The sequence below is a fragment of the Aspergillus pseudonomiae genome (genome assembly GCF_009193645.1).
Source record: "Aspergillus pseudonomiae strain CBS 119388 unplaced genomic scaffold BDV37scaffold_36, whole genome shotgun sequence".
Taxonomy (NCBI): domain Eukaryota; kingdom Fungi; phylum Ascomycota; class Eurotiomycetes; order Eurotiales; family Aspergillaceae; genus Aspergillus; species Aspergillus pseudonomiae.
The window spans coordinates 1-17,566 of NW_022476028.1; the positions used below are offsets into that span (position 1 = coordinate 1).

A 17,566-nucleotide genomic window follows, 5' to 3' on the forward strand; every position below is an offset into this window, starting at 1 on the left:
AAAAAAAAAAAAAAAAGAGAAAAGAAAATAAAAAAGGAAATCGTCTAATAATACAGTACAGTTGATCCTGCCCTTTATCCAACCCCATAACCCAAATCCATGATTAAAACCAAGATAAGCCACAACAAATCACAAGAAGAGAAAAGCCAAACCAAACCCAAACCAAACCAAGCCAAGTCAAAAGAAAAAGAAAAACAAAGATCATTCCCTCCTGCGATGAATCCTCCGAACATGATCCTTCATATTATCCACGCGACTAAACACCCTCTCACACCCGGCCCACTCACAACACACGACCGGATTATGCTTCGCCTCATGGCGATCCCGATCCTTCTTACTCGAGAACCCGCCGGCCACGGCCTGCGGACACCCCCGATGCCGACAGAACAGGTGCTTGCGGTGGCGGTTGAAATGTTTCCGGAGGTCGCAGCCGCGCCGGAAGAGCGTCTGCGACGTGCAGCCCGGGTACGCGCACCGCCAGGTCTGGTCGGCGGTTTGGATGCCGTAGTGCGTCAGGTCCTTTTGCGTGGCTGCCGGGGGTGGGCCTGCAGACGCGGACACCACGGCTGCTGTGGCGGATGTCGGGCTGGGGTGTGGTGGTGGGTATGTCGGTGTGTTACTGCAGGTGGTGGTGGTGGTGTCGGGGGGGTAGTAGGGGGATGATACGGAGGATGGCGTGTGCAGGTATTCTGAGGCGCCTGCTCCTGGGTAGTAGTCGGTTGGGTGTAGAGTGTTGCTGTCGAAGGAGTCGCATGTCGGGTAGTGTATCGAGGAGGCGGTGGATGTGGACGACGACGAGGAGGAGGAGGAGGAGAAGTCCCCCGCGCGCCGGAATGGGGTGTAGAACATGTTGTTCTCCAGCTCCGGGGGCTCGCGCAAATGCACCCGTTCCATTGTGTAGGGGATCAGGTCGGCCATGTCGGTCATGTCCGGGAGGGCGTAGTGTTGCAGGGTTGGTGGGGTGTAGAGGTGCGGTTGGGGTGGGTATGGGGGACAGGCGCATGGCTCTGGGGTGTATGGTTGGCGTTTGGAGGGGAGTATGGAGATGCCGAGCCCGGCTTGGATGTCTATAGCTGGGTAGTCTCCCGCTGGTAGATCGAAGCCGGTGGATGGGTCCATGGTGCCCATAGAATTGGAGGAATTGGCTAGGACACTTGGATGAAGGTCTAGTTGTTGTCTAGTCACTAGGAGTGTCTCTGTGTCTGTGTGTGTATGTATGTATGTATGTATGTATGTATGTCTGTATAAAGTAGGTATAGATATGATCACAGTTCAGTTCAATTCAAGATCCGATGTAGATGATCCAAAGATGAAAAAAAGGCCAGGGGAGAAGGATGGCAAGCACGGATGATATAGCAGAATGGAAGGAAAAGAAGAACGAAGAACGATCACAAATACGCATGCACATTCGAGTAATAATTGCAACGTCTATTGCCCGATCCGACAGATGAAGAAATATATAATATCAGCTGGTGACATCAACAGGGGCCCCACGTTGTAGGGACGGCCGTTTGGGAAGTAAGACGTGGTGGCTATGCAGTGGTTTCGCGAGCTGACAGTTGGAGGGGGTCTAGATGAGTGAGGATGAGTGGTGATGAGTGGTGAGTTCGTGTCTGCAAGTGACTTTGGACCAGAGATGTGTCTCGGAAGGGCTGTGAGGTACCTCCATTGCATTTCGCGGTGGACTTTGGGTGATCGCCAGGAGGGACTAAGGACTATGGACAGTGGACAGTGGTTTCTTTCTCCATTTCCGCATTGTTGGTTGGAGTCCACGTGCCGGACGGACGTCCCAAAAAACCCAAAAAAAAATGCAGCGACATGCTGAACCGCCTCAGGACACTAAACTTAGACTTGGGTCATATACTGCGAACGAATGAGGAAGGGGAATGTCGAGGGAAGAGGATCAGAGACATGATGTGGACGAGCGGGGAGGTGTGGACTCCTTCTCGATCGGTTCGGTGATGATCTGGGGGCCAGTCCGAGGACGGCCGGAGATACAAGTCGAGGAAATCCACGACAAACTTTCACATTTACTCGGTATTCTTAGCAGCTCATTCCAGTGGGTTGCCAATCAGGACGGGCAGTGACCTGGCTGACAGGGTCGCCGGTGTGCTCTGATTGGCTCGCTCGGATAGACAAGTTAGAGATCGACAGACATGCCGACCGCTAGTGGTCTTTGGCAACTGCAGTGAAATGGTTCCCACTTGCCTCTTTGGCTTTTCCCTGGTAGGGCTGAACAGACTCCCGCCCAGACCACGGTTATGGCCCTGGCGACCTTGACTGGATTAGGAGATCTCATTCGAGGCCATGGATGTGGGCTGTGAACTGCGGGAATGCGTGCAGAGAGACCTGCATCAGTCATCCCGTGTTCGGGGGTACCCTGGGAGTCCATCCATGGCTCTACCAGCGAAGAGAAGTCAAGAGCCTCAGCCCCTCCGGATTTTATCCTGGACCCAGGCCGGGATCTCCGACTCTTGTCTTCCCCTCCCATGGACGACGGGAAGATCTTGTGGTGGTTGTACCGGTGGTGTTCGACGGAGGAATGCCATTGGCATTCGTCAGACTGGGCGTCAAAGTTTCACCGTTTCAGCGCCAATTCCCAATGACCGAATTTGGTGCTTCCCACCGCTCCTCGGGTCGTAGCGGATAAGCCTCATTCCCACCGTTCTTGCAGTGGTTCCAACAGATATGCATAGATCCCTGCCGTGGATTGGTGGATAACCCCATGTGGAGACGCGCCATCACCACCACCATTGGACGGTTCAGCAAACGATGCGCCACCGCAGCTGCAAAAAGAGCGGTGTCACGGTACTTCATCGGTGGACGATGACTAGTACGTCGTCCTGTCGCGTCTTCGTCGCATCGTCTTCTATACAGGCCAACAACAAACTACTCTGAGACAGATCGGGTCCAGTCGACTCCGAACGTTTCAGCTGACATCTCACTCGAACAGCAATGCGGTGCCCCACACAGTCTTTACTTCGATCACATTCAGGGCCTTCGCCTGAGACTAAGGTAGTCCGTGGATCTAATCATAGTTTAAGATGACACTCTCGCCGTTAAGTGGCAAACCCAAAATAACAACAGTCTATGAACCAATGCAAACCCGGAAAAGAATCTATATCATCATCCTCTCCAATACGACACAACTGCATCGCCATCTCTCCCCCAGCCCTGTCACACATCTTCCGTCCTCGGTGCGCCGTTGGACTCGTTCAACAGAGGGGTGGTAACGTCGGGGTCTTGATGCTTGGTGACGGGATCGTCCGCGCCCCGGTAGAGAATGTAATGCTGCACCATGAAGAGGATATCAAAAAGGATCGAGACGTTCGACAGCAGGAACTTGATCGGGTTGCCCGTGATGCCGCTCCAATCATCCAGGAAGCTCGAGTCGAGAAACAGCTGGATCAAGGACAAGATCCCGCCCGCTAAATCCAGTAGAATTTGTCCGATATGCCAACCGTGGGTGGATTTGCGTTTATAGTTTACCCAAGCCTGCGGCACATACTTGGTAATGGTGACCAGTAGTTTTACGTAGGAGAGACCGTATACCTAAAATAGACAGTGTGGTATGTTAGTAATACGCAGGTACATCAAACCCGTTGGTGGCTTACGACGTCGATCCATCCCCAGCCGGATGGATCATAGCCCCCATCGGGGCTTTGACCAAGGACGATAAAGATTAAAATAGCGACGGCCGCGATAGATCCCCAGAACAGCCCTGCGACTGGCTTACTAACGCGTTGGAAGCGGGAAACCTTAAATCCCCAGACCGCGGGCCAAAATTGCGTGTAGGTTAAGGCACTGAGGATGATAGCGTGCACCGCAAAGGCAAAGTCATTGAACCGCACGGTAGACCCTTCGGACCCGGGATGACGAGCGGCGTATTGGTGACGAATCACGGGAGAGTAGAGGAAGGCGGCCGTATAGCCAGTGTAGCACACATATCCCAAAGTATTAACGGTGGGAAAATCAATGGCTAAGCCAACTGTCGACCGGCGCCGAAAGTTGGTGATCGGCTGAGGATAAAAGGACGCGGACCAACATAACGTGCTGCACGGGTCAGTCCCCGGTGCGTTCAATACGTCGTCCAGCCATTTCAGAAAGTAGAGCGAAAGTTAACACAAAGTGAAGACGTACTATATCCATCCTAAGAGGCTGTACCGTAGAATGTATCAGTGTTACTGACTCAGGAAGAGCGGGGCTATTTCTCGCGCCAAGGCTGTAGCCGATGTCCGCAGTACATACCGGGAAAGGGCCTTGATGAAGATCTCTAGTTGGGGCGACATGATCCCGGAATCGAGTGATCTGGATACGCTGGGAGTTTGTAGAATAAACGAGAGGAGAGACAAAAGCTAGAATTCACTTCGCCAAGCGACCGGAATCCAGAGGATCAGAACCTCCTTGCCTCGGCGATATCGGGGATGTGAGCTATCAACACGTTGTCGTCGCTTATCAATCCAGTGGGCCAGATACCCGTGGTTCAGCGATGTTTCCCCTTGTTTCGGATCTTTCCGTCGACTCATTGAAGAGTCCGGATATGAAGGCCTCACCGGACGTTTTCTTGTAGGCTTTCAGAAAGAAGAGAAATGGCAATCCAACTGGAGTAGTCGTCATCGATTGCGAGCGACTGATAAGATACGAAGGAACCGGCATGGCACGCGATACGGCCCAGAACGGCAGGCGGTCCGCGGCCGAGGATGACTGAGGATGGCTGAGTCAGCGGCTGGTTGTCCGGGATATGCGCTGGCCCGCTAAACCCAAAACGGAAAACAGTTGATCGGAGCTGGAAGAATCCCAATGCATCTACATTCCAGCCTCCAATCTCCCTACTGTGGCAGACAAGATCGAAACCGCGGTTGGTATGGTACCCCTGCTTGGTCAATTGATTTGATTTTGGACTTGAATCTCATCGTTCAGGATTCATCGCTGTTTGGCCCGGTTCTTCAACTTCTCATCCTTCCTCACCTACTGTTCCCCGCCTTTCCTTCGTCTGACAATCTACATTTCCATCCTGAAGCGCGTACGGTGGTAAACATCCGATCATCAGTTTCGGCCGAACCAACCTCTTCGATCTATCGTGCTCTTGCGATCATTCTCGACAATTCATCTGGTCACTGACGTATCGTGCTCACATCAGCATCTCTTACTGGCGCATGGTGCATTCTCTGGTGTGGGGGATCTATTAGATCTCCTTCGGGAATCTATTCCGGCATTCCAGTGTCGCAAGATCGCCATTTGAGACAGCATATTTGCATATAGTCGGAATACACAAAATCACAGCCAACCATGACTGGTAACTCGGATCTCACGGCTCCTGGGAGCAGCACGTATGCCTCGGATACTCTACATGTTGGCGACGGGACATGGGATGCAGGGCGCGATACATTCCTCTTGCCCAACTTGATGGGGGTCAATTTTGATACAATGCGATACAATGGTATGTGGAATCTCCGACCTTGGTAGCTCTCGTTCTTACTTTGGTGTCAGGCATGGGAAACCGATTCAAGGATATGCCCTACTATCATACCCTAATAGTCGTACATGGTGTGATTGGGACAATCGTATTCCTGGGTCTTGTTCCGATATCAATATTAATCATTCGATACTACTCTCGATGGAATCCGTTTGTGGCTTTCAAGTTGCATGCCTGGTTCCAAGTCCTAACTCTACTGCTAAGCACAGTAGTGTTCGTCTGCGGATGGTTTGCAGTTGGGCCGGAGAGGAGTCTCACAAACCCTCACCACGGGATTGGACTGGCAATCTATGTTATGGTTGTCTTTCAGATCCTGTGGGGCTGGTTTCTCCACAAAGTAGAAAGCAAGCGGCAAAGATATCGAGTGCCCTTGAAATTAGTGGTAAGTTGCGAAGAATGCTACACCCCCAACACTCACCTCGAAAGCTAACTTCATATTTTCAGATCCACCGGTGGATTGGCCGGGCTCTTGCCATCCTCGGACTCATTCAGATTCCCTTAGGACTCACCCTTTATGGTTCGCCAAAGTCGTTGTTCATATTATATTCTGTCGCTGCCTTTGCCCTCTTGGTTACGTTTTTCGTCCTGTCGTACCTATATGATGATGAGGGATACCCACCGGGACCCGACCTTGACAGTCGACATAGCTATGTCTCTGGACCCCCAGCCCCCGGCCCTGCTGGTCATCGCCAGAGCAGTTTCGGGCGAATGGCGGCCGCGGGAGCCGCAGGAGCAGGACTAGCTTCACTCTTCAAGCGTCGCTCTCAGAGTAGGGGAAGAGATGGTTATGAGGACTCTCATACGTCTTATATGTCGGAAAAGTACTCAGATGAAGGAGCTCAGCGCAAAGGCTGGGGCGGTAAACTGCTTAAACTTGGTGCGGTGGGCGGTGGCGCTTTCCTCGCTAAGAAGTTCTTCGACAGGAGACAAAACCGAGACAATGATGCCGAATCTGGCCGGTATCGGCGCGCCCATAACCGAAGTGACAGCATGACGGAGACCACGATGAGTAGGATGGAAGATGGACGACGACCCGAACCAAGTCACAGAACCCCTCTCAATCGCCCACCGAGCCGACCCCCGAGTAGACCTCAAAGTCCCGGGTCATCATACTACTACAATACAACTTACTTTTCCGATAACGACCATGACCGACCTAACAAAGCTCGAAATGCCCTGTTTGGTGCGGGCGCCTTTGCGGCCCTCAAAAACATGTTTACTCGTCGCAAGGCAAATGATGATGATCGTCGTGTAGAAGATATGCGCCGTCGAGAGATGGAGGAGGAAAGGCTTGCCCGAGCAGACAGCAAACGACGCTATACTGGGGATGGGTACCCGCCTCGCAGACGAACCGACTCCTTCACCGCGACTGACATCTCCTCCACTGAGCTGACACGACCTCCGCGGGGACCTCAACACGGAGAATCAGCTTTAACTGGTGACCCGGCCATGTCTGGAGCAATCGATGGGCATCATTCCGATTTACCCCCAGGTGCACCTACCTCGGAAATGCCAGGTCATGCTCCCTCTCGACTTGATCCCTCTGATATTGCGGCTGGAGCCGCCGCTGGAAGTGCCCTGGGTGCTGCCTCCAGCCATCGCTGCCGAAGCAGCAGCAGGCACCGGAGCAGTAGTAGACACAGAGATGATCACACGAGCTCCCCACCAGTATCGGTGAAAGTCAAAATGCACAACGATGGTCGGCATGTCACACTCAGAAGGTTAACGGAGGAAGAGGCAGCCGCAAGTCGCGAAGCAAGACGTAGGGAACGGAGAAATTCTCGTCGTCGCGCCGGAAGCGCAAGCTCCCTGTCAGGCAACGAAGCTAGCCACGACCGGTGGCGCCGCGTTGAAGAATTAGAGCGTCAACAGCACGAAAGAATGCAACGAGAACAGGAAGCTGCCGCTGCTGCTGCCGCCGCTGGAATGTCCACAGCCCCATCTGGAAGCGTACCTCCACCACCTATCCCCCCGCCCCAGAACATGAGCCATATGGCTCCCCCTCCCCCGCCACATGTACCTTCCAGTCTGCCGTATGGCCCAGGGAGCGTCACATCCCCTGGTACATATACCGGTACAGAAGCAAGCGGAGACTACGCAAGTAACCGGCGACGAAGACGAGCGGAACGAGCTCGCGCCCGACAAGAACGACAACACAGCGTGGATTTCACTTGACGGATGTCTTCGGCGGGTACTTTCCCTCTGAACCTCTTTTCACATGTATAGATGTTTTGTTGATTTCGATCTCGTATATTTCGCTCCCATTGCGCTTTCCCCCCTTGTTGTTCTTCATGTTATTACGATTTACCCCTTGATATCGACACGATGAAATGGCAACTTAATGATGCATACAAACGTTGATCCTGTCTAGTCCCTTTTTTAGCCCTAGGTACCACAACTCAGAAGAGCTGATAAAACGCTCTTCACTGCTTATGATAACCGAAAGGGCCCTGAACAGCAATTCAAAATCATGGACAGGAAAACCTACGCCGAAAATGTACGTACATACCTCAAATACGGGACGAGGAAATGGATATGGATATGGGTATGGGTTCTGGATGGGAGGGATATGTCGATTATGTATATGGCGTTTCACTTCTATTCATCTTTGTGGCTTCTTTCATCCGTCTATTATCTGCTTTGTTTTTTGCCCTTTCATGATCTGTTGTTCTGATTTCGCCTTCGCATTTGACATTAGAATTCTAATGGGTTCATTTCGTGCATTCTGTGCTTCAAAGCTACCGTAGTTGTATACACACTTCGCGGATTTGATAGAAAATTTGTAAAAGTTAATAGCGGTATTGTACGTGTGATATCTGATCTGGACCATTTCCATAAAAATGACCCTAACCCAAGGATTGATATAAACGAAACCACAAGATTATCGCTCAGGGCAAATGACATAAAGTCAGGTAGTCGTGCCGTCGCCTAAGCTTGAATCATCCTTATATGGCCGTATCTATGTTGAATCCAACATGATTTATGCCAATGTATGCTACTCACTGAAGGGCAATATGGTCAGTGAATGACTATGGAGTAATAATGAGTGCTTTGGTTGAATATTGTATAGCTATGGTTAATAGGGCAAAGGCCAAGGAGAAAAGCGTGTGTACTATAAAGCGCAAGAGTCACGAGAATACGCTTCACAACAGGCAACACAATAGTAAGGATGCTATGGAAGCACGTGTTTGGGAGGTCAATAAAGAATAATAATTGGTTATAGTTCTACACGTTCAAGGTTGGAATCGCGAGTGGATATGTACATCAGGTAATTTATTTGAGGTGAGCCTGGAGGGTCTCGAGCACCTGTAGAAAACATTAGCTGACCGCTCATTTTGTTTCCACAACGGAACATGGGTTCTACTCACCTCGAGCTCAATCTTAGCCTCAGCGATATCCTGCTCGCTGCCGCTGCCGCTGGCGATCTTCTGGGCCTCGGCGATCTGGTTCTTGACGGCCTGTGGTGAAAAGCGTTCGTTAGTATGTATCTCAGGATACACGTCGAGATTCGGGACGTACGTCGGAGCTGAAGTCCTCAAGAGGGAAACCCTCAACAGCGTTGATGCTCAACTGGGAGTCGGGCTGGACAACGGCGAATCCACCGGAGACTGTAGCAGCACGAGTTATGCATGTCAGCGTTGTTCAATATTGCATTGATGTAGCCCGCATCGACCAGTCCTGGCTCGGGGCGCGGCGTCAACATGGGTCGTCGGACGTACGGAAGAACTTCTTGGTAGCACCACCCTCCTCAACGACCTCAACAAGACCGGGCTTGAGCTGCTCAATGGAGGGGACGTGGTTGGCGAGAACACCCATCTCTCCGGACTCGGCGGGAATGTTGACCTGGACACTACATGAAAAAGATCGTAAGTACAGCTGCGAACGAGGCAGGGCCGACCCTCAACTCTCGGTAGGGCGGGATTCGGAACAAACGTACACGCCGGTCGACTTGAAGATGGTCTATGAAGTAGGAAATTGATTAGTTAAGGCAACATATACGTGTACAAGGAGGGAACCTCGGGGTCGGGCGTACCTGGTGAGGAAGGACCAGGGAAAGCTTGATCTTGTCGTTCACGGCCTCGGCGTAACCTCTGCGCTGGAGAGGAACGCGGAAGGCAGAGGGACGGGCCCGGAGGGCAGAGCGAGCGAAGCGGAGAGAGCTCATCTTGCAATGGATGGGGAGGAGACGACGGTGATGGTATCCCTCTTGGACCTGTGTTTGAGTTGCAAAGGTCGAAGTCGGATGCCGGTTGTTCCCTAGCGGCTCTTGCCCGGTCACGTGGCGGACATTCCGAATCCCCAGCAAAAGTCTTGCAGTCTTCTCTACTACAACTACTACATCAATCCGACAATACCGGCTACATGGGTTACTGTCCCTCGGCTCTGGGTCTTTCTTTCCTGGATTTTTCTTTAGTATCTGTATGATGTATGTTATGTGCAGACACAGGATTGCAATCCATACAGTCTTACTCTAAATGGGGAACCTGAGAGTCAGCTCAATGCAGACCATCAGTTTTGACCTCCGAAATTACGGGTACTTCAGGCTAATGTACCTTCAAACAATCATTGCTCTGATATTGCATGGGTCTTGACCGGGAATATGAATGTTGAACTAACCACCATCGTTTGATATCACGTGAACAAATAGAGTTGGCATGGCATTTCGTTAGTCATCCGGTCACGGGCCGATGTTGAATACCGATATACCTATGGAGGACCCCATCTTCAGATTGTTTTGCACAGTATAATAATGTCTCTATCGTAAAAAATATATATTGGATGTAGTTAAATGACCTCATAGTATATACACTTCAGAGTCTGTCTATAATCCGAGTAATAGTAACTGTGTATAATAAATGGTAGGCTCATACCTAAGGACGTAAGGCACCAAAGGCGCTAAGCCGCGGACGGTAAGCGAAATCCCACAAACGGGAGCCCTAAAGGCGGAGAGAGTCTCTGCGCCTTCTGCTTCAGTTCAGGGTAACCTCACTCGCCAACTCATCGTCAACCGTCTCCCAGTTGCGACAAATCCGACAAGATGGCCAGTATGTGGTGATCCCTTGGTTCTCCTGGATGAATATGGAGATTTTTGGTCCTGGCATCATTTCCCAAAATGACGGGATCTTTGGACTTCGTCGTTCGGAATAGCTGACGTCTTCCCTTGACAGAGTCTAAGAACGCCTCTCAGCACCACAACAGCCAGAAGGCTCACCGTAACGGGTGCGTACCATTCGATCCTTATCCTTCCTGAAGCACGACGTCTTTCGACCGGAGGGGGATTGCGGCGATATGTTGTATTGTTGGGTGTGGTGGGCGGTTTATTTCGACAGCGAACTCGGGATGATCGAGATCAGATCCAGCAATGCAACATGTTCAGCCAACGCCCCTCCGAGATGGATACTACGGAATGAAACGATGAGGAGCAGGCCGCTGACATACTTGACTCGCAACAGTATCAAGAAGCCTAAGACTCACCGTTACCCCTCCCTCAAGGGTGTTGACCCCAAGTTCCGCCGCAACCACCGTCACGCTCTTCACGGAACCATGAAGGCTCTTGTACGTTGACCATCTCCCCTCTCCACACCTACGCACTTCGACCACTCGCCAAACACTTGAAAAAAGACCGACTAACAACTGCTACAGAAGGAGCGCAAGGAGGGCAAGCGTGAGATCGCATAAATCAACTTAATTTAGAAATGAATTAAAAATGGGAGCGCATTGAGTTGGTGTTTCACACGTGCCATGATCCCAGGCGTCCTGTCGGATAGACCCTCTGGCTGGTTCCGTGCAACGGTTGCTAAATAAGACAATATGATTCGATTCCACGACATGGCCTGACACTTGTTTCCGTTCTTCCTGTGTGTTTTGGTCAGTAGGTTGTGCAGTTCCGCAGCCCCGATCATGGGCTTTCAATGTTCGTATGAACAGGCATATGTGTGTACAGCTTCGTGCTTATTTTCATGCGCGCTTGCTGAAGGATTTTTTTCAACGTGCCGAGAGAAGATTCCATGCCCTCCAATTACCAAACACCTTCTGCCTGAACTCTGTGGCGAGAGGGTGCATGGACGGAGGGCTACATCCGTAGACCAGAATAGCAATCAATTCATACTACATCAATTCATTTACGTTGTCATAACTGTTTCTCCCTTATCTGCTCCCAATGACGTTGACAGTCAGATATAATACACGACCCATGCATCTCTACGCAAGCTCAAGTAACCAGCACAACTACAAAGTGATACGATCAAGCCTTCCAAACAATCAACCTCTTATCAAACCCCCCACTAACCAACCACTCCTCCCTCACAATCTCCCCATCCCTCAAAACATCCACCCAACCCGCCCAGATCGTCCGAATCTTAGACCCAGCCACATGCCCATCCTTCAACACCGTAACCACCTTCCCCGTCCTAGCCTCCAGCCCCCGAATCACCCCATCATCCCCATTAACCCAGACCCCCGACCCATCCGGTCTCCAAGCAACCTGCGGCGTCGAATACGCCGTCTGCGGCGCAAACGTATTAGCCTGGATCACAATGGCAGCGTCCTCGCGGTTCTGAAGCGACAGCGCCGCGAGAGCCTGCGTAGCCTGTGTCTCCGGCTCCGCGCCCTCATGCAAGCTCTCCGTAGCCGGGAACAGAAGCCGCACAATGATAACCTTCATATGCGGCAAAGTAGAGGTAGCGACGGCCAAGAGGCCCGGGTCATGGGGGCTGAGGGCGAGACAGGACGGGGAGAAGGCGATCCAGGCGTTGGAATGGGGCGCCAGATTCTGTTTGCCACGGAGGGTGCATTCGTACGGCGGCTGTCGTTGGACCTGGTAGTAGTACAGATGGGTGGAGTCGCGGCGGGCGACCAGCAGAAGCAGTTCCTTGGTATCGGGGTGTTGGACGAAGAGCAACGACTCCGGGTTCGAGGCTAGAGTGATGCATGCGACGGGCTCGCCGATCGCTTTGTTGGCGAGATCGAGACGGTAGATATTGATCTTGGAGTCCCAGCCGGCTGTGGCTACCCATGTGGAGGAATCGTTGTCTTCGAATGCGACTACTTTGACGGCGTACTTGGCGTGGTCTTTTCTTTTGTCGAGGATCTCGGCGTTCCGTTGTAGAAGCAGCTGGCCCGACATGTTGGTTAGACAGACGTATTCTCCATTGCGGATAGGCGCGTATGAGAGGATTGGGGACTCGGAGAGCCCTGGGAGGGAGCTGAAGATGGCATTGTCGGCTTCTGTCTGGAAGAGATGGAGCTGTTTGTCTGCGCCTGTGGCTATGAGACGAGATGGGTTGTTGTCCTCGGTGCTATCGGGGTGTCTCCATGGATCCACGGAGCAGGCGAGGATGTTTGATGATGTTGGTGTCCCTATGAGCTTGGGGTTGGAAGGTGCTGTGTGGTACGTTAGCCAGGCTGGGTTATTTGACTGTGGAGGGAGAGTTTATATATATCTGTGGCGAGAGACGCAAAGTGACTCACCAGGAACGCTCCACTCGTCTTTTTCCTCTTCGCCGTATCGTTCGAACCCCAGAGTCTGGTCGAAGGCTTTCTTCTCCTCGAGTACGCTCTCGATCGTCCAGTTGTTTTCTTTGCTGTCTGTTACTTGCCCCGCGTCGGCGGGCAATCCCGCTTCACGGATGAAGGCATTAAGAGTCTCGGCGTAGTTGTTGCTTCGTAAGAAGCGGGCTACCAAAATACTCGCCAACGGAGGGCTCTGAGACGTAGGTGGCATTCTGGCTTATTGTTCCTGGTGTTGAAGTTGGAATGTAGTTGGACGTCGTGATAAACACCGGGATCGATAACCATAATTTTTATCTTAAAAGGTTCGGGTCATATCATTCCGTATGTACGGCACACTGAGTTTTCAAGAATCTAGCCAATGTATAATACATGTTCGCAAAAAGCGAGTATGCAGGTTTTTAAATATGGAGAGGTCGTAGACAAGATCAAGAAAGTGAAAAGAAAAAGAGGAAAGCATTGGTATCACAAATTGGATGGCATCATTAGACCCGTTTTCTATCTGATTTTCAAAGACTCCCTTGTTCCCGATTATACCGAATGACTGTACATTCACGTTTCTCGCCGATGTGCAGTTTCTAAAAGCTTTTTAGCTGAACATATCCTCCGCCCTCCGTCGTGGACCTCCCCGTCCCTCTATCTTATCCGAGAACAGCTCCTTGCCAGCATTGGATTTGTACTTGGATGGGAAGAGCTCGCGAACCGATGCGCCCCGTCCCTTAATCGAGAGACCATTTGCCGCGCCACGAATTGAGAACCCTTGGTCTGGCCCAGCGGCTCCACGGATATTAACTTCCCTCTCTTCAGAGTCTGGGAAAAGCTCGACGTTTTTGTTCCGTCGTTGATCTCGAGAACCATCCACAAGAGGGACTGAGATTCTCTTCGAGAAAAGGTCGGCCGTTTCGTCCGCAGCATCAATGGCATCCGACCGACGGTGATTGCTGTGCTTACTGGGGAACAGCTCCTTCTTGAGATAACTGTTGGCTGGTTTATTCGGGAATAGCTCTCGCGAGTTGGCATCGGCATCGGCACCGGAAGATTTTGAAGACGGGAAGAGTTCCTTGCCTTTATTCCGACGATCGATCTGAGGCGATCTCTCCCGGAAGTGCCTGCGCGACTCGCGACGGTCATGCTCCGAATACCCACTCTCCATCAACGTATCGCGACCCGGAGAAGCACTGCGATTCTGAAGGCGCCCCGAAGGACGTCCTTCATCCGAAGGAAACAGTTCCAGATCCCGGTCCCGGCGCCGACCTCGCTCATCGCGACCTCTTCCTGTCTCGGAATAATCTGTGCCAGCTGCCCCCGAATCGTCATACATATTAGCGCTAATAATTTCATCTCCGTCACGATCCCTCCGTCGCCGCAGCTCCCGGCCGTCGAACCGTCTCCGCCTGTAATCCCCATCGTCTCCGCCACCTTGACGTCGTCTATCGTCAAACTCCCGTCGCAGACGCTCGCGAGGATCGTGTTCAGGGTGCATAAGGTAGAAGCGACTGGCTTCATGAGCGCGAGGCTTCTTGCGATCGGTCTTCACGGCCGATCTCACCAGGAGTACGGAATCGGGGTGGGAAGAGAGGAGCTTAGCGGATCGGAGTCGCAGTGCCGGTAACTCAGACGTATCTTCTTCTTCACTAGCCTGCGTAAGGGCCGACAAAGCCTGGAGACCGATTTCAGGCGAGGAGTAGATGAGATTTGCCGATGTGTCATCGATCCATTCGACTCGGGAAGGCGCTTCGAGGGTGAAGTGCTCGTTCGCAAATTGCTTGATATTATCCGTCGTCAATTCGTCGACACCTCTGACGTGTACTTTTTCGTACTGGGCTTCTGACGACTGGGGATCCACGGCTCCATCTTGAAAGGGAATTGCTCCGCCCATTGGGTCCTGAGTCGCGCGACCAGGGTTAGACGAGACACGGCGGGCAACTTGGATGCATTCATACTCACAGTTTCGATTGCCTCGGCTTCCGGTAACGGACCAAGGTCGAGGTCCATGTCGATATCCATTGACGCATCCATGGCGTGGTCACCGTTGGAGGCGGAAGGCTGTTGTACGCCGGCGACCTCCATTGCGGGGGAGGGTCACTTGCGGACTAAATGGAAATGTGGTTGATGCAGTAAGGAAGATGTGTAGCACACACGAATATAATTTGAAAAGAAATTCTGCTTCTACTAAAGCGGGGAGGAGAGGGATATGAGAAAGATATGAAGCAATCGCGAACTGAAGCTTTGGAAGTGCCGGCGATGAGCAGAAGTCACTGGGCTCACCGCTCGCAGGCGGCGACGGAGTTAATTTTGGTTGGAAGCTACAAATCACTCAAAGATCATCCATTGATTTCTTTTAAGTGTATGATAAATTAATAAGAATAAGAATAAGTTCCATTTCATTATTCTAAGTCCAGGTTACATTAGCGCCGGTACATTTCGTTCAAGCTCTGTCACCACTACAGTCTACAACACCTTCCGCAGGACTCGCCTTCAGTGCATCCGCATCATGCGCGTTGACCTGATAAGTAGCGAACTTCCTGGCAGGCACTTTCTGATGAAACATCACGTCCAGCTCGTCATACGTTCTGCCTCTGCATTCTGGTAGTCGGAAGAACGCCCAGACGGCGGTCACCGCTGCGGTCGCTGCCCAGACGAACGCCGTCTTGCCCTTCAGATTGGCCTCAGTCGGGTTGATCAGATAAGGTTCGACGACTTGGGCAACGATATTGGTGATATTGTAGACGTTGCGTGATAGGCAAACTGACTTCGCTCTCAAATGAATGGACGACGTCTCAGAGATAATAGTGTAGGTAACCGGACCCAGCGTGACGGAATAAGTGAACAGCCAAACCAAACACAAAGCAGCTTGACCCCATTTCGCGCTGCTGGACTCAGATGCCGCAGCCGTGATTCCGATGGTCAACAAGAAACAGGTCAAACAGGCAATGCCAGTCACGTATAGTTGGCGTCGACCAAACCGGGTCAGCAAGAACCACGAAATGACAGTCCCGACAAAGGAAATCGCCGTACCCCCTACCGAGATCTGGTAGGCATTTTCGGTGCTGATTCCCGCCTGGACGAAGAAGTAGGTGGGAGTGTAGGCAAAGGCCGAGCCTGACAGGACTTGACCTGCGAAGCTCACACAGACAATTTCGGTGCGGCGCCGGTCGATGCCTCGGAAACAGTCTAGATAGCTAGATCCGGACTCCAACTTTGACTCCAGCTCAAGGGTATGCAGGATCTGCGCTAGGGTTCTCTGATGTGATTCACGACCTCGGGTGTCGAGTCGCGCAAGAGATTTATATGCATCATCCATACGATTGTTTCGTGCTAACCACCAGGGGGACTCTGGCGCAAACATAATAAGGAGGAAGAGAGGAACAGGCCAGATCCACTGTAGAGCATACGCGATACGGTAAGACCATTCGCTATCGATCTTAAGCAAGCCGTAAAGGGCACCGGAGGCGATAAATTGACCCATGGCCCAGCAGAGATTCACGTAGCAAGTCAAGTATCCACGGAGAGCAAGGGGACATACTTCCGAGGCGTAGGCTGGCGACGATGTCGCAAAAATGCCCCAAGTGAGCCCGCACAAGATCTGCCCGACGAGCAGCACAGGCGCCGACGGAGCAAAGAAGAGAATGAAAATGAACCAGTTCATAAAGAAGAGGGCCGCCAGAAGGACTCTCTTATATCCAAATCTTGTAGACAAGTAGCCGTTCATGAAGCCTCCAATCACGATACCGACGTTGGCACCATTGCTGAGACCTGCCTGCCAGGGTCCAGTGACTATATAGTCCCCTTGCTCTGGACGGTATGACCCGAACTTTTGTTGGAACGCAGGGTATGTAAAGAACTGGTAAATTAGGGCTATTGCACCGTTACCAAAAGCCCAGCAACTCAATTAAATAGCAGTATATATGATAATGCTCACCAACATCATATCCTTCCATAATGATGGACAACGAGATAACGGCAGACCACAACACAGCTTTATAGTTGTGTCTCAGAGCCTCCCATACGGTAGCTTCATGCTCATCTGTAGAGGCCTGCAGGGCATCCTTGGTTGGAACCGTAGTTTCTACGGCATGTTCTATGTGAGCACTGTGCTCCTTGGAAAAGTCTTCGTCGATTTTCATGTTTAGAAGTACAATGCCCACGGGAAAGCCTAAGAGAGGTGCGTGAGCTATGCATTCCAGATACGAGGAGACACGACGTATTTATAGCTCCGATGAGTGTCTGAGAGGCAACTCATCCACGGGCAAACGCATCATTCTGCTGCATCCTAACTCTAAAGCAGTAGCCAAGACACCGGACTTTGTCCATTTCCTGGGGTAAATGAAATGCACCCCGCAGGATTGACACGGTTCCCCATGGGGTATGGAGTACAGCATATGTTGTGAGCGTTGGTTTGACCTATTGGGCTTTCATTCACAAGGATCTCGGGCCAACTTTCCCCGATATCTGATTGCTTAAAGCGGAGAGCCTGTCAAGAGGCAAGCTGCGTAAGCTCGGCCTGGATGAGCGTGGGGGTGTCAGTGAAACGCTTGTGTTGGACAGGAGTATGACATCGTTTGGATTAAGATCCTGTTG

The 17,566-nt window shown here is 51.7% G+C and overlaps 9 protein-coding genes across 9 annotated transcripts; 3 read left to right on the forward strand and 6 right to left on the reverse strand.

Moving 5' to 3' along the window:
* Positions 1-1,258, reverse strand: BDV37DRAFT_249104 (putative C2H2 transcription factor). The gene has a single exon (XM_032082043.1). It carries the CDS (start codon positions 1,126-1,128, stop codon positions 202-204), a length of 927 nt encoding a protein of 308 aa, XP_031941034.1. The 5' UTR covers positions 1,129-1,258; the 3' UTR covers positions 1-201.
* A 1,919-nt stretch (positions 1,259-3,177) lies between these two features.
* On the reverse strand, positions 3,178-4,289 carry BDV37DRAFT_271835 (putative L-cystine transporter; the record flags this gene model as incomplete). Its single annotated transcript, XM_032084780.1, has 5 exons — positions 3,178-3,552; positions 3,615-3,721; positions 3,806-4,053; positions 4,141-4,158; positions 4,249-4,289. The coding sequence occupies 5 exons, from the start codon at positions 4,287-4,289 to the stop codon at positions 3,178-3,180; spliced, it is 789 nt and encodes a 262-aa protein (XP_031941035.1).
* A 577-nt stretch (positions 4,290-4,866) lies between these two features.
* On the forward strand, positions 4,867-8,218 carry BDV37DRAFT_249110 (uncharacterized protein). Its single transcript, XM_032082044.1, has 2 exons — positions 4,867-5,858; positions 5,921-8,218. The coding sequence occupies exons 1-2, from the start codon at positions 5,493-5,495 to the stop codon at positions 7,649-7,651; spliced, it is 2,097 nt and encodes a 698-aa protein (XP_031941036.1). The 5' UTR covers positions 4,867-5,492; the 3' UTR covers positions 7,652-8,218.
* A 20-nt stretch (positions 8,219-8,238) lies between these two features.
* BDV37DRAFT_249112 (F1F0 ATP synthase subunit delta) lies at positions 8,239-9,682 on the reverse strand. The gene is made up of 6 exons (XM_032082045.1): positions 9,510-9,682; positions 9,414-9,436; positions 9,196-9,326; positions 8,996-9,084; positions 8,845-8,934; positions 8,239-8,782 (listed from the first exon to the last, which is right to left on the reverse strand). The coding sequence occupies exons 1-6, from the start codon at positions 9,639-9,641 to the stop codon at positions 8,750-8,752; spliced, it is 498 nt and encodes a 165-aa protein (XP_031941037.1). The 5' UTR covers positions 9,642-9,682; the 3' UTR covers positions 8,239-8,749.
* A 762-nt stretch (positions 9,683-10,444) lies between these two features.
* Positions 10,445-11,818, forward strand: BDV37DRAFT_249116 (60S ribosomal protein eL29). Its single transcript, XM_032082046.1, has 4 exons — positions 10,445-10,521; positions 10,645-10,696; positions 10,930-11,032; positions 11,120-11,818. The coding sequence occupies exons 1-4, from the start codon at positions 10,515-10,517 to the stop codon at positions 11,153-11,155; spliced, it is 198 nt and encodes a 65-aa protein (XP_031941038.1). The 5' UTR covers positions 10,445-10,514; the 3' UTR covers positions 11,156-11,818.
* On the forward strand, positions 11,162-11,690 carry BDV37DRAFT_126441 (uncharacterized protein). The gene has a single exon (XM_032078657.1). The coding sequence runs from the start codon at positions 11,378-11,380 to the stop codon at positions 11,657-11,659; it is 282 nt and encodes a 93-aa protein (XP_031941039.1). The 5' UTR covers positions 11,162-11,377; the 3' UTR covers positions 11,660-11,690.
* Positions 11,690-13,386, reverse strand: BDV37DRAFT_126452 (uncharacterized protein). The gene is made up of 2 exons (XM_032078659.1): positions 12,947-13,386; positions 11,690-12,859 (listed from the first exon to the last, which is right to left on the reverse strand). Exons 1-2 carry the CDS (start codon positions 13,197-13,199, stop codon positions 11,721-11,723), a joined length of 1,392 nt encoding a protein of 463 aa, XP_031941040.1. The 5' UTR covers positions 13,200-13,386; the 3' UTR covers positions 11,690-11,720.
* On the reverse strand, positions 13,387-15,183 carry BDV37DRAFT_126451 (NCBP3 domain-containing protein). Its single transcript, XM_032078658.1, has 2 exons — positions 14,933-15,183; positions 13,387-14,870 (listed from the first exon to the last, which is right to left on the reverse strand). Exons 1-2 carry the CDS (start codon positions 15,053-15,055, stop codon positions 13,575-13,577), a joined length of 1,419 nt encoding a protein of 472 aa, XP_031941041.1. The 5' UTR covers positions 15,056-15,183; the 3' UTR covers positions 13,387-13,574.
* Positions 15,184-15,413: 230 nt separating this feature from the next.
* Positions 15,414-17,112, reverse strand: BDV37DRAFT_283408 (general substrate transporter; the record flags this gene model as incomplete). Its single annotated transcript, XM_032087282.1, has 2 exons — positions 15,414-16,843; positions 16,908-17,112. The coding sequence occupies 2 exons, from the start codon at positions 17,110-17,112 to the stop codon at positions 15,414-15,416; spliced, it is 1,635 nt and encodes a 544-aa protein (XP_031941042.1).
* Between the last annotated feature and the right edge of the window lie 454 nt (positions 17,113-17,566).

Bases quoted from the DNA above. Each gene is read 5' to 3' on its own strand.
- BDV37DRAFT_126441 (XM_032078657.1), top strand. From the start codon at position 11,378: ATGGGCTTTCAATGTTCGTATGAACAGGCATATGTGTGTACAGCTTCG.
- BDV37DRAFT_249112 (XM_032082045.1), bottom strand. From the start codon at position 9,641: ATGAGCTCTCTCCGCTTCGCTCGCTCTGCCCTCCGGGCCCGTCCCTCT. The intron at 9,437-9,509 runs GTACGCCCGACC...CCTACTTCATAG, and splicing joins CCCTGGTCCTTCCTCACCAG to ACCATCTTCAAGTCGACCGG. The intron at 8,935-8,995 runs GTACGTCCCGAA...TTTTCACCACAG, and splicing joins TTGAGGACTTCAGCTCCGAC to GCCGTCAAGAACCAGATCGC.
- BDV37DRAFT_126452 (XM_032078659.1), bottom strand. From the start codon at position 13,199: ATGCCACCTACGTCTCAGAGCCCTCCGTTGGCGAGTATTTTGGTAGCC. The intron at 12,860-12,946 runs GTGAGTCACTTT...CGTACCACACAG, and splicing joins AGACGAGTGGAGCGTTCCTG to CACCTTCCAACCCCAAGCTC.
- BDV37DRAFT_249110 (XM_032082044.1), top strand. From the start codon at position 5,493: ATGGGAAACCGATTCAAGGATATGCCCTACTATCATACCCTAATAGTC. The intron at 5,859-5,920 runs GTAAGTTGCGAA...TCATATTTTCAG, and splicing joins GAGTGCCCTTGAAATTAGTG to ATCCACCGGTGGATTGGCCG.
- BDV37DRAFT_126451 (XM_032078658.1), bottom strand. From the start codon at position 15,055: ATGGAGGTCGCCGGCGTACAACAGCCTTCCGCCTCCAACGGTGACCAC. The intron at 14,871-14,932 runs GTGAGTATGAAT...CGCGCGACTCAG, and splicing joins AAGCCGAGGCAATCGAAACT to GACCCAATGGGCGGAGCAAT.
- BDV37DRAFT_249104 (XM_032082043.1), bottom strand. From the start codon at position 1,128: ATGGGCACCATGGACCCATCCACCGGCTTCGATCTACCAGCGGGAGAC.
- BDV37DRAFT_249116 (XM_032082046.1), top strand. The intron at 10,697-10,929 runs GTGCGTACCATT...GACTCGCAACAG, and splicing joins CAGAAGGCTCACCGTAACGG to TATCAAGAAGCCTAAGACTC. The intron at 11,033-11,119 runs GTACGTTGACCA...CAACTGCTACAG, and splicing joins ACGGAACCATGAAGGCTCTT to AAGGAGCGCAAGGAGGGCAA.